Source organism: Oncorhynchus keta, chromosome 21 (genome assembly GCF_023373465.1).
Source record: "Oncorhynchus keta strain PuntledgeMale-10-30-2019 chromosome 21, Oket_V2, whole genome shotgun sequence".
NCBI classification, from domain to species: domain Eukaryota; kingdom Metazoa; phylum Chordata; class Actinopteri; order Salmoniformes; family Salmonidae; genus Oncorhynchus; species Oncorhynchus keta.
The window spans coordinates 24,212,121-24,227,339 of NC_068441.1; the positions used below are offsets into that span (position 1 = coordinate 24,212,121).

Sequence of the window (15,219 nt, forward strand, 5' to 3'; positions counted from 1 at the left end):
TCTTCACTGAATGATCTCATTCATATTTAGTAAAGCTAGGGTCCACCTTTGAAAACCATTGCCTAGCAGCCCTGAGAATGATAACATTAGTATATTGTATTGGTTTTCAAATGTCTAGAGGGAGATGTAAGGTGGAAACAGACTTCTGTAGCTCCAGCTGCTCTCTCCATGATTCACAATGTTAATTAAAGATCCTACTAGGTTTTATATGGGACTTCTGTCAGTCCCCCTCCCTTTTTCTGAAGAGGAACAGATTAATGACATAATGACAGAACAGAGGAAGGAAGGGGAGGGAATGAGACATACCTCTGTTGCCATGTAAGTTGTTTCTCTGCCCATGTTATTTGTTTGTCCATTGAATGATTGTGATATGGATATATGCATGGTAAAGTGTTGCTCTGTTTGACTGTAGGGTCTCTTCTATCCATTGATGAGTGTAAGGGTTAGATTGGTTCCTTAGGTTGTTATTGTTGAGGATTGAAAAAAGTCTTGATCTCATTTCAATTTTGGCCGAGTGACAGGAGAAAAGGAGGAGGGCCATGACAGAATGTTGTCATAGTGAAGGAGGAGTTGAGTTGTAGACTTTGATTTGTGATCTTTTATTCGTCCTTGAGGAGTTGCTTTAAAAGAAGGCAAGATCGTTCCAACTGTAGAGCAGATCACGTCATTCACTCCCTAATGATACACCACCCTGAGAACAAACAGACCCAGAGAACGTGAGAGAGAAGAAAGAAGGGAGGAGTCCACTGACCCACTGAGTCATCAACTGGGCCTGCAGACAGAGTTACAGTGTGTGTGTTGGCCTGCACTGCAGAGAGGGAGAAAGAGAGCGCCGCAGTCATTCTGACCACAACAGTCTTTATCCAGGAGGATCATCCACTACTTCACAGTCAGTCACCATGTCTCAGGTAAGACTACAGTGCTGGACTAGGGAGGGACATGTAGAGTTATGACATGATCTCACTTGCCTAGAAAGTTCCTGCTTAGTAAACCTACTGGAGAACTCTACATGGGAACTTTTCTTCAGCTGTCTTTCTTCGGCATTCCAATTCTTCCCTCTCTTCTCCAGCCTGAAGAGGGGGAGGAGGGACAGCTGAAGCGTCCTGAGGTGAGCGAGGAGGATCTGATCGGAGCGAAGGATAAGCTGAGCTCCGAAGGAAAGCTGAAGGGCAAGACCATAGAAGTGATGGATGAGTGCGGTGAGCAGTGCCGCTTTTATTGGCATGACAATGGGCTTAGGGCAACGTTTCCCAAACTCGGTGCAATTTTGGTTTTATTGCCCTAACACAACTGATTAAAAGAATGAAGATTATCTGATTATTTTCATCAGTTGTGTAGTGCTAGGGCAAAAACCAAAATGTGCCCCCTTTGGGATCCTGAGGATGGAGTTTGGGAAACCCTGGTTTGGGGTAAGTCTACGGGGCAGGAGTATATATTTAAAAACCTCTGAAATCTGTCGTTTTTGTGGCAGATTTAAAGCGGCAATCAACAGTTTTTCCGTAAAAGGTTGAGGGATGGGGCTGAAATGTAACAAATCTCAATTCATATACAGAGCTATGGATGCAAAGACTGGCTATACATATTGAAATTATAGATTGAATCGTGTTGAGGCTATATAATGTTTGTTTGTATTTATTTGTTTACAAACATTTTAATAAAACAACTTATGGTTTATTATGGGATATGACAGTTAAATTAAGCTTCAGACATTTCTAAGTTATATTCTTCAATAATCAATGGGTACATATTAAGTCTAAGAATGGAGGTAGCAACTGCTGATTGCTCCTTTAAGATGCTGTGTTTTAAACAGGCAAGCCCAATTCTGATATTTTTTCCACTAACTGTTCTTTTGACCAATCACAGATCTTTTCACATCAGATCTAATCTGTCAAAAGACCAATTAGTGAGAGAGAAAAGATCAGAATTGGGCTGCCTTTCTAAACAAAGCCAGAGTGTTATTGAACAAGAGAGGGAGTTAGTGATTAGAGAAGGGCGTTCCTTACTGTGATGAAGTTTCCACTCCATGTACAGCGCAGTTGAGGATGTTCAAGACTGTGAAACACACTGCCCATCTACCCTGCTGCATGAACTATGGATGTTTATACATATCTACTGTATGACATAGCTCTTCCACTGTAGCTACCCGACTTCAGAGTGATGGATGGATCTGTGTTGTGTTCACAGAGCGTGCGGGTAAAGTCGCCCCTTCTGTGTTCAGTGGAGTGCGTTCAGGGAGAGAGACCGCCATCAACAAGCCCCAGGCTCGACAAATCAAGAAGTAGCAGAGGCAGTAAAGCCACTTCGTATACTCCAGCCTGGCCTATATTTAAAACCACACTTGTGTGACTGAATGGGCCTTATGGTCAAGTACTTAACTTTTTAATAAAAAGCTTGAACCCTCATTCTGTCAGGAGTCTTGATTGTTAAGAAAGGAAGTGGGCATTAACTGGATGTCAGTTGAATAGGCTGTATTGGTTGTGTGTGAATATATTTGAGTTGGGCCGCCCGAGTGGCGCAGCAGTGCTAGAGGCGTCACTACAGATCTGGGTTCGTGAGAAGAGGGAGACCCATGAGGCGACACACAATTGGCCCAGCATTGTCTGGGTTAGGGGAGGGTTTGGCTGGCTAGGATGTCCTTGTCCCATCGCGCTCTTGAGTTTTTGTGGCGGCCGGGCGCACACACGCCGACTTCGGTTTCAGAGGACGCATGGCTCTCGACCTCCGCCGAGGCCCTATGGGAGTTGCAGTGATGGGACAAGGCTAACTACCAATTGGATATCACAAAAAAGGGGTAAAAAAAAAAAAGATTCCCCAAAATACATATTGGTGCTGTTCAGCTATACACTTTCAGTGTTCATTGAGAAGTGGATGTTCTCATTATGCTAAGGAGCATCTCTTTGCCATTCCCAGTCCTGTACTATATCAGTTAACTCTAGCTAGTGTGTCTGAAAGCAACAATGACATATCAAGCTTTCAGTTTTATTGAAAAAATCTAATTTTATTAACACGCAAAGAACCTTTATAACAATGTATTTATCTGAACGTAATAAACTACTACAGTGGATGATCCACAGATGGGGCAGCTTGATGGGGGCTCGGAACAAAAGGATGAGAGGAAGGCTGGAATGAGAGAAACAAGAAAGAGCAGGATGAACTTTACATGAAGGAGAACGAGGAGAGAGAAAAAAGACTGTCAGGGTTTACAGACATTTGATGCCTTGTGGTAGAAAGTGAGGATGAAGGGAGGTAGAGAAGGGTGGAGGGAGTGGACGATAGTTGTTTATTTCATGTACTTGTGCTGCTGGTCCTGAAGGATCTTAGCGGAGGACTTGGCATCGTAGAAGAGTTCGTTGATCTCCTCCACCTGCTCCCTCTCTACTCCCTCCTTCCCCTGGACTCTGCCTAACAGACTGGCTGGGGTCAGCAGCTGAGCCGCATACCTGACAGAGGAGGAGAGGGGTGGGTGAGTCAATACGCACACACACACACAGAGTATGGGTCTCTCCAACCTTTTCTAGCATTTAGAATTATGAAATATCTCAAGAGCTACTTAATTTTTCCCCCTAGCATTCAAATAGGCACTCTTTGTATTTTCCCAAATTCCATTTTCTCTTGTGTCATTTTTCCTGGTTTGGGGATTTTGGGGGGGATTTTCACTCAAAATCACGACTATTCATAGAGAAACAAGAAATTGGATGTTTGGAGTTAATCTCAATGTTTAAATCACATGAGAATACAATTTTTGCGTGCTGAAAAAAACAAACAAATTCAGATTAGAGTATTAATACCCCTTTAATTGTGCATTTTGCAAGAGAGGATTTTCTGGTCTAGGGATGTGTTTGCTGTTACATATGCCATGACACATCTTGCAAAACAAAAGCCCACCCGATTGATACAAATAATCATGATATACACCGAGTATACAAAACATGACAGACTGACCAGGTGAATCCAAGTGAAAGCTATGATCCCTTATTGTAGTCACTTGGGGAGGAGACAGGTTAAAGAAATTTTTTAAGCATTGAGACATGGATTGTGTATGTGTGCCATTCAGAGGGTGAATGGGCAAGACAAAAAATGTAAGTGCCTTTGAACGAGGTCTGGTAGTAGGTGCCAGGCGCACCGGTTAGTGTCAAGAACTGCAACTCTGCTGGGTTTTTCACACTCAACAGTTTCCCGTGTGTATCACGAATGGTCCACCACCAAAAGGACATACAGCCAACTTTACAACTGCGGGAAGCATCCCTGTGGAACGCTTTGGACACCTTGTAGAGTCCATGCCCTGACGAATTGAGGCTGTTCTGAGGGCAAAGGGGGGTGCAACTCAATAATAGGAAGGTGTTCCTAATGTTTGGTAAACTCAGTGTAATTCTGCCAGGAAAGCCTACCTTGCACTTAACATTTAAATGAGAAGGTTTTGGGGAAAGTATTTCTGTCTAACCAGAAGTAGCTAACTGGCTACACGGAGTGAATGACAGAAACGCACACACATCGGTGGAAGCTGTGGAGGGGAGGGCGTCTCATAATAATGTCTGGAACAGAGCAAATGGAATGGCATCAAAAACATAGAAACCAGGTGTTTGATACCATTCCAACTATTCCGCTCCAGCCATTACAATGAGCCCGTCCTCCCAAATGAAGGTGCCACCAACCTCCTGTGACACACATACAAGGGCAATATTGCTGGAAATTAATCGACAGACAGTGTTATGTTTTTATAAGCCAATTGTGACTAACTAGGGATAATGTCAATGTGGATTTGATAGAAGCCAGGAGCTTGAGGTGTCTGATACTGGACAGTTTGCGGTAGAGGCTGCCCACCTGTGCTGGTCTTATACATAATAGTAAAATGCTTGATTGCATTCAACGGCATGAATGACTCGGATGCTGTGTAACGGCATGAATGACTCGGATGCTGTGTAACGGCATGAATGACTCGGATGCTGTGTAACGGCATGAATGACTCGGATGCTGTGTAACGGCATGAATGACTCGGATGCTGTGTAACGGCATGAATGACTCGGATGCTGTGTAACGGCATGAATGACTCGGATGCTGTGTAACGGCATGAATGACTCGGATGCTGTGTAACGGCATGAATGACTCGGATGCTGTGTAACGGCATGAATGACTCGGATGCTGTGTAACGGCATGAATGAATGATTATATTGAAGTAGGCCAAGTTACATTTAAACAGAAAACAGGATGCGCTCTCACAGGAAGGCCAAAAAGATCATCAAGGACATCAACCAACCGAGCCACGGCCTGTTCACCCCGCTATCATCCAGAAGGCGAGGTCAGGACAGGTTCATCAAAGCTGACACAAAGACTGGAAAACAGCTTCCATCTCAAGGCCGTCAGACTGTTAAATAGTCACCACTAGCCGGGCCTCCGCTTAGTACCGTCCTGAACTTTAGTCACTAGCCGGCTAACACCCAGTTACTCAATCCTGCACTTTAGAGGCTGTCTAAAGTTTACATACTGTTTTAGCCATTTCATATGCACAGTGCATTCAGAAAGTATTCAGACCCCTTGACTTATTCCAAATGTAATTTCGTTACAACTTTATTCTAAAATGTATTAAATCGCTCCCCCCCTCAATCTACATACAACACCCCACAATGACTAAGCAAAAACAGGTTTGTAGTAACTTTTGCAGATTTATAAAAAAAATAAACAGATAACATTTACAGATTTATAAAAAAATAAACAGATAACATTTACATAAGTATTCAAACCCTTTACTCAGTACTTTGTTGAAGCACCTTCGGCAGTGATTACAGCCTTGGTTATGACGCTACAAGCTTGGCACACCTGTATTTGGGGAGTTTATCCCATTCTTCTCTGCAGATCCTCTCAAGCTCTGTCAGGTTGGATGGGGAGCGTCGCTGCACAGATATTTTCAGGTCTCTCTAGAGATGTTCGATCGGGTTCATGTCTGAGCTCTGGCTGGGCCACTCAAGGACATTCAGAGACTTGTCACAAAGCCACTCCTGCATTGTCTTGGCTGTCTGCTTAGGGTCGTTGTCCTGTTGGAAGGCGAACCTTTGCCCCAGTCTGAGGTCCTGAGTGCTCAAGGATCTCTCTGTACTTGGCTCCATTCATCTTTCCATCGATTTTGACTAGTCTCCCAGTCCCTGCCGCTGAGTAGTGGCTTCTGTCTGGCCACTCAACCATAAAGGCCTGATTGGTGGAGTGCTGCAGAGATGGATGTCCTTTTGGAAGGTTCTCCCATCGCTACAGAGGAACTCTGGAGATCTGTAAGAGCGACCACTGGGTTCTTGGTCACCTCCCTGACCAAGGCGCTTCTCCCCAGATTGCTCAGTTTGTCCGGGCAGCCAGTTCTAGGAAGAGTCTTGGTGTTTCCAAACACCTTCCATTTAACAATGATGGAGGCCACTGTGTTCTTGGGGACCTTCAATGCTGCAGAAATGTTTTGGTACACAATTCTGTCTCTGAGCTCTACGGACAATTCCTTCGACCTCATGGCTTGGTTTTTGTTCTGACATGCACGGTCAACTGTGGGACCTTATATAGACAGGCGTGTGCCTTTCCAAATCATGTCCAATCAATTGAATTTACCACAGGTGGACTCCAATCAAGTTGTAAAAACATCTCAAGAATGATCAATGGAAACAGAATGCACCCCTGAGCTCAAACGGTCCGAATACTTATGTAAATAGGGTATCTGTTTTTAAAAAATAATATATTTGCAAACATGTCTAAAATCTGTTTTTGCTTTGTCATTATGGGGTATTGTGTGTAGACTGATGCAGGAAAAAAAGAATTTAATACATTTTAGAATAAGGCTGTAACGTAACAAAATATGGAAAAAAGTCAAGGGGTCTGAATACTTTCCGAATGCCGAATACTGTATTCTAGTCAAGTCCATCCTACTCAACTATTGCTGTACATATACTATTCTATGTATTCTTCAGATATAAACAGAATGGATAGAATATATAGTACACATTCCATCACATGTATTTATACGCCGGACTCTGACATCGCTCGTTCTAACCTTTCTATATTTCTTAATTCCATTCTTTTACATTTTAGATTTGTTTTCAAGATGTATGTAACTTTAAAAAGAATCATCTCCATACAGGGATGATTTCTGTATTTTGAGAGTTACCCATTTTGAAAACTTGATTGCTGACAAGCAAAACAGTTTGTGACTATGCCAACAATAGACTAATGAAACATCAAAATATGTTTTTTTGGGTGGAGTTTTCCTTTAACAAGTGGATTTTGCTCTTAACTCGTGTAGTAGCCCATCCTTCTCCCGACCAACTGCCTGTGACATGTCTGATTATCAATCAATGCGATTTTGTTTCAATTCATCTCCATCTGGTCCTTCTGTAGCTCAGTTGGTAGAGCATGGCGCTTGTAATGCCAGGGTAGTGGGTTCGATTCCCGGGACCACCCATACGTAGAATGTATGCACACATGACTGTAAGTCGCTTTGGATAAAAGCGTCCGCTAAATGGCATATATTATATTATTATATTATTATCTGTACATTTGGTTAATTGATCTCTGGCTGGGCAAGTTTTGGGATGGAATGTTCTTTTAAGCTACATAACATGCTAGCAAAATGTTTTGATCAGCTAATATGTGAGCAAACTATATATATAATAAAGATAATCATTAGGACTCATCTCAACATAGCTAACATTTTCCCAGCCTAATTGTTACCAAATATCCAAACTGATTCAATGAAAACATTGAGTGATTTATCAAGAGGACACCACGCTAGTCGCAAATCCGCATCAAAACGGTGCTGAAATGATCACACACGACTATTTCTTTAAACAATTCTGAAAGTTAATTATTAGGCGAGCTACTCCTAGCCGGGCTGCGAGCTACTCCTAGCCGGGCTGCGAGCTACTCCTAGCCGGGCTGCGAGCTACTCCTAGCCGGGCTGCGAGCTACTCCTAGCCGGGCTGCGAGCTACTCCTAGCCGGGCTGCGAGCTACTCCTAGCCGGGCTGCGAGCTACTCCTAGCCGGGCTGCGAGCTACTCCTTGCCGGGCTGCGAGCTACTCCTTGCCGGGCTGCGAGCTACTCCTTGCCGGGCTGCGAGCTACTCCTTGCCGGGCTGCGAGCTACTCCTTGCCGGGCTGCGAGCTACTCCTTGCCGGGCTGCGAGCTACTCCTAGCCGGGCTGCGAGCTACTCCTAGCCGGGCTGCGAGCTACTCCTAGCTGTTGGAGACCCCTGCACTAGAGACAGTGGAGTGAGCACACATGCACAGAGTAACCGACTGGTGAGTGTTACCGGAGTGTGGTCTTGGTTCCGATCTCTCCCAGGTGACTGAGGGCCTCCTCACTGATGTTGATCCCCTCAGTCTGAGCACGAATCTTAATGATCTACAGAGAACACACACACGCTGTCAGCATCACGCTACAGTGACCACAGACTTCATATATTAACATACCATCACTCACACTTCATATGTAGGAATGCCATCTCAGACATGATAACACACACACCTGCTTCATCTCCTGCGGTGTGTAGAGCATGGTGCGGATGATCAGGACTCTGTCCAGCAGGTCCAGGGGAATGCCATGAGGAGAGCTGATGTCCTCTGTCCCCCTGATAACCAACCAACCACACAACAGAAAGGTTAGTAAACAGGGTAATAGGTTGCTATAACCCTAACATGTTTGGGAGCATAATTAGAGTGTGCAACTTTATAAGTTCCAAAACAAACTGTCAGAGTAACTCACATTCATGCACATTAGCACCCACCCACCTGATGAGGCAGTTGCCCCTGTTGGAGGCGAATACTACGATGGGTGCGATGGTGCTCTCCAGAGCTCGGTGCAGGTAGGTGAAACATTCGATGTCCAGCATGTGCACCTCGTCCACAAACAGCACCCCAGGGACCAGCTCAGCCACACCCTGGTCAATGTAGCGGTTTACCACCTTGTTGATCTCAGCTCGCAGCTTGTCTAATGTACAGCATGAAGAGCCAGGGATCAAGCAAGGGAGCCAATCAAAAGGCAAGGACAGAGCAGAAAGGGTGGGGTTCTTTTAAATGATGCTTATTGGGGGGGGGGGTCTTACCTGTGATCTCGGTCTTCTTGGGCTTCATCAGCTGTCCCATCATAGACAGGATATCTTGACCTCCCTGAGAGGACAGGAACCTCACTTTAACAACCAAGGATCAAGTGTTGCTTTGTTTGTGCATAATTATTTTTCAATCAACAGTTATTTTCTAAGTGTATATCTGCAGTGCAGTCTCATATTCACTTGAATCGGGGTCTAGGGTAGACTGTGTGTGTGTGTGTACCTGTGGTCTAGCATTGGCAATATCCAGGTCGTGTAGCGTGACGTCTTGGATAATCTCTTTCTTCTTGTGGACGTCCCCCTTAGGCAGCGGCACGTACTCCTCAGCCTCCAGGTCAAACTCTGTGGCAAATGTGTCACACCGACCTTGTCTCTGTGCACACCCCACACACATGGAAGGAATGGTTCAACACAGAACACAGGCATCAAATATTAACCCAATCCCATTCAGAGGTGGTCAGGTGACTGAAACTAGGCCAATCCCATTCAGAGGTGGTCAGGTGGCTGAAACTAGGCCAATCCCATTCAGAGGTGGTCAGGTGACTGAAACTAGGCCAATCCCATTCAGAGGTGGTCAGGTGGCTGAAACTAGGCCAATCCCATTCAGAGGTGGTCAGGTGGCTGAAACTAGGCCAATCCCATTCAGAGGTGGTCAGGTGGCTGAAACTAGGCCAATCCCATTCAGAGGTGGTCAGGTGGCTGAAACTAGGCCAATCCCATTCAGAGGTGGTCAGGTGGCTGAAACTAGGCCAATCCCATTCAGAGGTGGTCAGGTGGCTGAAACTAGGCCAATCCCATTCAGAGGTGGTCAGGTGGCTGAAACTAGGCCAATCCCATTCAGAGGTGGTCAGGTGGTGGCCAATCCCATTCAGAGGTGGTCAGGTGACTGAAACTAGGCCAATCCCATTCAGTCAGGTGACTGAAACTAGGCCAATCCCATTCAGAGGTGGTCAGGTGGCTGAAACTAGGCCAATCCCATTCAGAGGTGGTCAGGTGGCTGAAACTAGGCCAATCCCATTCAGAGGTGGTCAGGTGGCTGAAACTAGGCCAATCCCATTCAGAGGTGGTCAGGTGGCTGAAACTAGGCCAATCCCATTCAGAGGTGGTCAGGTGGCTGAAACTAGGCCAATCCCATTCAGAGGTGGTCAGGTGGCTGAAACTAGGCCAATCCCATTCAGAGGTGGTCAGGTGGCTGAAACTAGGCCAATCCCATTCAGAGGTGGTCAGGTGCTGAAACTAGGAAACTGAAACTAGGCCAATCCCCCATTCAGAGGTGGTCAGGTGGCTGAAACTAGGCCAATCCCATTCAGAGGTGGTCAGGCCAATCCCATTCAGAGGTGGTCAGGTGGCTGAAACTAGGCCAATCCCATTCAGAGGTGGTCAGGTGGCTGAAACTAGGCCAATCCCATTCAGAGGTGGTCAGGTGGCTGAAACTAGGCCAATCCCATTCAGAGGTGGTCAGGTGACTGAAACTAGGCCAATCCCATTCAGAGGTGGTCAGGTGGCTGAAACTAGGCCAATCCCATTCAGAGGTGGTCAGGTGGCTGAAACTAGGCCAATCCCATTCAGAGGTGGTCAGGTGGCTAGGCCAATCCCATTCAGAGGTGGTCAGGTGGCTGAAACTAGGCCAATCCCATTCAGAGGTGGTCAGGTGGCTGAAATAGGCCAATCCCATTCAGAGGTGGTCAGGTGGCTGAAACTAGGCCAATCCCATTCAGAGGTGGTCAGGTGGCTGAAACTAGGCCAATCCCATTCAGAGGTGGTCAGGTGGTGGCTGAAACTGCCAATCCCATTCAGAGGTGGTCAGGTGGCTGAAACTAGGCCAATCCCATTCAGAGGTGGTCAGGTGGCTGAAACTAGGCCAATCCCATTCAGAGGTGGCTGTGGTCAGATGACTGAAACTAGGCCAATCCCATTCAGAGGTGGTCAGGTGGCTGAAACTAGGCCAATCCCATCAGAGGTGGTCAGATGGCTGAAACTAGGCCAATCCCATCAGAGGTGGTCAGATGGCTGAAACTAGGCCAATCCCATCAGAGGTGGTCAGATGGCTGAAACTAGGCCAATCCCATCAGAGGTGGTCAGATGGCTGAAACTAGGCCAATCCCATCAGAGGTGGTCAGATGGCTGAAACTAGGCCAATCCCATCAGAGGTGGTCAGGTGGCTGAAACTAGGCCAATCCCATTCAGAGGTGGTCAGATGGCTGAAACTAGGCCAATCCCATCAGAGGTGGTCAGGTGGCTGAAACGAGGCCAATCACTTCATGGGGGAACAAAAATAAGGGATGGGAGGAGTGAGAGCAGGTGTATGATTGGACTCCATGCCATCTCAAGGAAGGCATGAAAGAGGCGGGGGGATGAAAGAGTCAGGGAGGGTCCTGTGGGGGCTGTCAACAGCAAGACTGTCAACAGCAACAAATGTAAGGCCCCCAGCCACCTGTCCCCCCCGTCCCACCTACACCCTCGGCCCACCTGCACCGATTAAAGAAGCCGTCAACACAAGCGTCAAACTATGCCATTAGGCTGTCCACCAGAACAGAGGAAGCGGAGGAGAGATGGAGGGATAGGGAGAATAAAACCCAGGGGCGATGAAGAGCTGGAGAATGCCTACAGTAGAGAGATGAAACAGAGCCGGCATGAAGGACTGGCCCAGGAGGATAGCGCACTGTTCTTTAAGTGTTGTTTTATTTGGGGGGGTATTCTTAGTTTGTGTACTTGTTTGTTAGTTTATCTACTTACAATTACTCTGGACTTAAACGTTTGAGCCATTGCAAATGTGTAATTTGTGTATGGGAGCCTTTCCAAAGCCTTTCCAAAGCGAGTGTTTGCATAGAAGTGTACTGTAATAAGTGGAAGTGTACTGATACCTTGACGGCGCCACTGTTTGCTTCAATGTAGATGACGTCTCCCGCTTCCACACGCTCCTTCTGCAGGCTCTCATAAATACTGGGGTCCAGCTACAAAAACAACAGAGACAGACAGTGAGACACATGGACAACTTCTACATGGACTGGTCTAGTCTCTGACTCGTGCCTGACCTTGAGCTGCTTGGTGCCCTTGCCGGTCTTCAGTCCGATGATGACGTGGCTGATGGTCTTCCCGTAACCACCCATGGGGTTCTCTGTCTCACAGGGGGTCAGCTCTGTGACCTCCCCCTCATACACCTCCTTGGTCTCCTTAATACGCAACCCTGGAGGAGGGAGGACAGGGTCACACACAATGAATGACGACTCTGTAAAGCCTTACCCTCTTGAATCAATAAAAAACACCACATCCTTTGGTCTACCTGGTGGATCATTTAATGGAGATTGTGAGACCATGTGTACAGTGCATGGTCCTCTCTCTTTGTAATGTGATCACACTGTAGCCCTTGTTCCTCCTGCATACAGCCTCCAAGTGTGTGAGTGGCAGGGGGGGCACACTTCTGAGGGAGAGACCATCTGTCAGAGTGCTCTTATCAGGGGGGTGTCGACAGGCTCAGAATGTATCCCGGCATTTTCCTCCATCGTTAAACTTGTGTGTTCTGTGGGGTGAGGGTGCTGACCACCACTCCGCTCTCAACCCACGCTCCATTTCCTTCCCTGTGACAGGTAATGTCAACACTTCAACAAACCCCTTCCCCCAATCCCTCTCCAAAGCCATCCTCCCCAGTGTCAGCCACACTGATACCCTCCCCGAGTCCTGCTTCTGTCCAGCAGGAGGAGAACACCTGGCTCTGGAGTCTATTCTGATGGTGGTGCAGCAGGGGAATGGAGGGTGCAGCTTTATCTGGTCTCCAATTGAGATAAATCAGATCAAGACCAAACTGTGCAATGTAGTAGGGAGTTATAATTTCCAACAGGCTAATATTCTACATATACTGAACAAAAATAAAAGCAATATGTAAAGTGTTGGCCCCATGTGTCATGAGCTGAAATTAAAGGTCCCAGAAAGGTTCCATATGCAAGAAAAGCTTATTTTTCTCAAATTTTGTGCACAAATTTGTTTACATCCCTGATAGTAAGCATTTATCCTTTGCCAAAATAATCCATCCACCTGACAAGCTGAATAAACAGCCTGGTCATTACACAGGTGCACCTTGTGTTGGGGCCAATAAAGAAGCCACACTAAAATGTGCAGTTTTGTCACACAACACAATGCCAGACGTTTCAAGTTGAGGGAGAGTGCAGGAATGTCCACCAGAGCTGTAGCCAGAGAATTTTATGTTTATTTCTCTATCATAAACCACCTCCAACGGCGTTTTAGAGAATTTGGCAGTACGTCGAACCGGACTACGTGTAACCACGCCAGCCCAGGACCTCCACATCTGGCTTCTTCACCTGCGAGATTTCATCCAGACAGCTGATGAAACTGAAGAGTATTTCTGTTTGTAATAAAGCACTTTGTGGGGGAAAAATCATTCTGATTGGCTGGGCCTGGTTCCCCAGTGGGTGGGCCTGCCCAGTCATGTGAAATCCATAGATTAGGGCCTAATTAATTTATTCCAATTCACTTCCTTATATGAACTGTAACTGGATAAAATCTTGAAATTGTTGTATGTTGAGTTTATATTTTGTTCGGTATAGTTTCACACATTAAAATGTGGTAATTAACTACAATCACCATAATCCATTGCACGTCTACTTGTCCGGTCTTACGCCTGCTACGTAAAAGAGAGAAGAATGCATAATCGAGAGGGATAGAGAGCAGTCGCTTTGAGGTAAAATACATGACCTAAGTGATTGATAGCTGGTATTCAGCAATCATAAAGTATGCCTTATTTACTTTGAAGAACTACTAAAATAGCGCATATTGAACATTTCTACCGCTTCTTAAGACTTGCTTTCAATGAGAAAGATAGGACTATAACTCACATTTCTATGTGAATTTAGTCAGGTCGCCCAAAAAGCTACATACTGCAGCTTTAAAGTCCCCCCAAAAATGTGAAACTGAAATAAAAAACTGGGATAATTTTTTACATAATCGAACTGAAACTACCTCAAAAAGCACAACTCGCTCAGCACTAGCGTGTGTGATCTATTCCCAGTGGCCCTGTGTTTGTGTGTGGCCCCTCACCTATGGCCCTCCTGAAGTTCTCCATTAGCACCTCTGTTTTCTTGATCTCAGAAGAGTAGACCTCACTGCCCACCATGGGGCAGAATGGCACCTTGTTGCCGAGCTCCTGTGCCATAGCCAAAGCCAAGGCGGTCTGCAGGGGGGGGAATGAGATGGTGCAAAGTAGGGTTGGTCAAAGTCTCTCAAGTTGTATTCTTTCCATTACTGTGGAGGCCAGAAGACACAGTAAGCATATCAGACATTTCACAACTACGACTTTGGGGCATCATTGAAGTACTGCAGTAACATCTTGTCTACCTTTCCTGTACCGGGAGGTCCAGCAAGTAAAACGGCCCTTCCCGACATCTTCTTTGAGCGGATCAGTTCCACAATGATACCACAAGCCTGTTGACAGAAAACAAAGGTAAAGAACACCCATAAAAAGATGTATATGTTTCATTGAAAAAGAGGAATAGAAAAATAAATAATACATCTAAGAAAAATGCAATACAACCCTGATTTCTGAAATACAGTGGCTCGCTAAATAACTAAACGTAACCTACTTTTGATATAACGTTAACTAGTTAGCTTGGCATCTCGTTTGCTAATACCTCTCTTGCGGTCTCCTGTCCAACAAGACCTGACGCATTTTGCTTTGCGTTCCCGGCATCGTCAAGCCCGAGTCCTTTCACATGACTGTGAGACGCGATGCGCTGGGTTTTCGTGGTGCTTTTGACTTCCTCGATCTTCATGGCTGTGTATTTTATGAACGTCTTATAATAAAGTAACAAATGCAAACAAAAATACTCCCTTCCTGATCGTTATTTATTCACATTTAGAATTGGCGCGGTAAAACAAAACAAACAGATGCGATCTGTTTCAGTGAGGTATGATAAGAACTGTTTCCATGTGGGTTACCAAGGAAGTTGAAGGAAATAACACAAAAGTACATTTTTTAGCTCTAAGAGGTACACTATTGGACAATTCTGCTCTTCTGTTATAAAGCGATTGGATAGAAGCATTGTCAATCTCACTCATACAAAAACCACCACGCCTCTTTTTGGCTTTTATTTCCGCTTGTGTTCACGTCACTTTGACTTTACGGAAACAAGTAC

At 45.7% G+C, this 15,219-nt stretch overlaps 2 protein-coding genes across 5 annotated transcripts in view; one reads left to right on the forward strand and one right to left on the reverse strand.

The window, feature by feature from the left end:
• The window catches only part of LOC118399877 (ruvB-like 1), a 27,206-nt gene extending 12,166 nt beyond the window's left edge, over positions 1-15,040 (reverse strand). The window contains exons 1-12 of one of the 4 annotated variants that reach the window (XM_052473559.1): positions 14,716-15,040; positions 14,423-14,509; positions 14,126-14,258; positions 12,109-12,260; positions 11,938-12,027; positions 9,297-9,446; positions 9,071-9,134; positions 8,757-8,955; positions 8,494-8,596; positions 8,279-8,370; positions 3,294-3,440; positions 2,543-3,120 (exon numbers count right to left, since the gene is read on the reverse strand). In XM_052473559.1, the coding sequence (XP_052329519.1) occupies positions 2,937-3,120; positions 3,294-3,440; positions 8,279-8,370; positions 8,494-8,596; positions 8,757-8,955; positions 9,071-9,134; positions 9,297-9,446; positions 11,938-12,027; positions 12,109-12,260; positions 14,126-14,258; positions 14,423-14,509; positions 14,716-14,856 (1,542 nt within the window). In that variant the 5' untranslated portion in view covers positions 14,857-15,040 and the 3' untranslated portion in view covers positions 2,543-2,936. Of the gene's footprint in view, positions 1-2,542; positions 3,441-8,278; positions 8,371-8,493; positions 8,597-8,756; positions 8,956-9,070; positions 9,135-9,296; positions 9,447-11,937; positions 12,028-12,108; positions 12,261-14,125; positions 14,330-14,422; positions 14,510-14,715 lie in introns of those variants that run through there. The other 3 variants (XM_052473562.1, XM_052473561.1, XM_052473560.1) reach the window with 3 other exon arrangements.
• Positions 640-2,402, forward strand: mustn1a (musculoskeletal, embryonic nuclear protein 1a). The gene is made up of 3 exons (XM_035797018.1): positions 640-908; positions 1,070-1,199; positions 2,185-2,402. The coding sequence occupies exons 1-3, from the start codon at positions 900-902 to the stop codon at positions 2,280-2,282; spliced, it is 237 nt and encodes a 78-aa protein (XP_035652911.1). The 5' UTR covers positions 640-899; the 3' UTR covers positions 2,283-2,402.
• Positions 15,041-15,219: the final 179 nt, after the last annotated feature.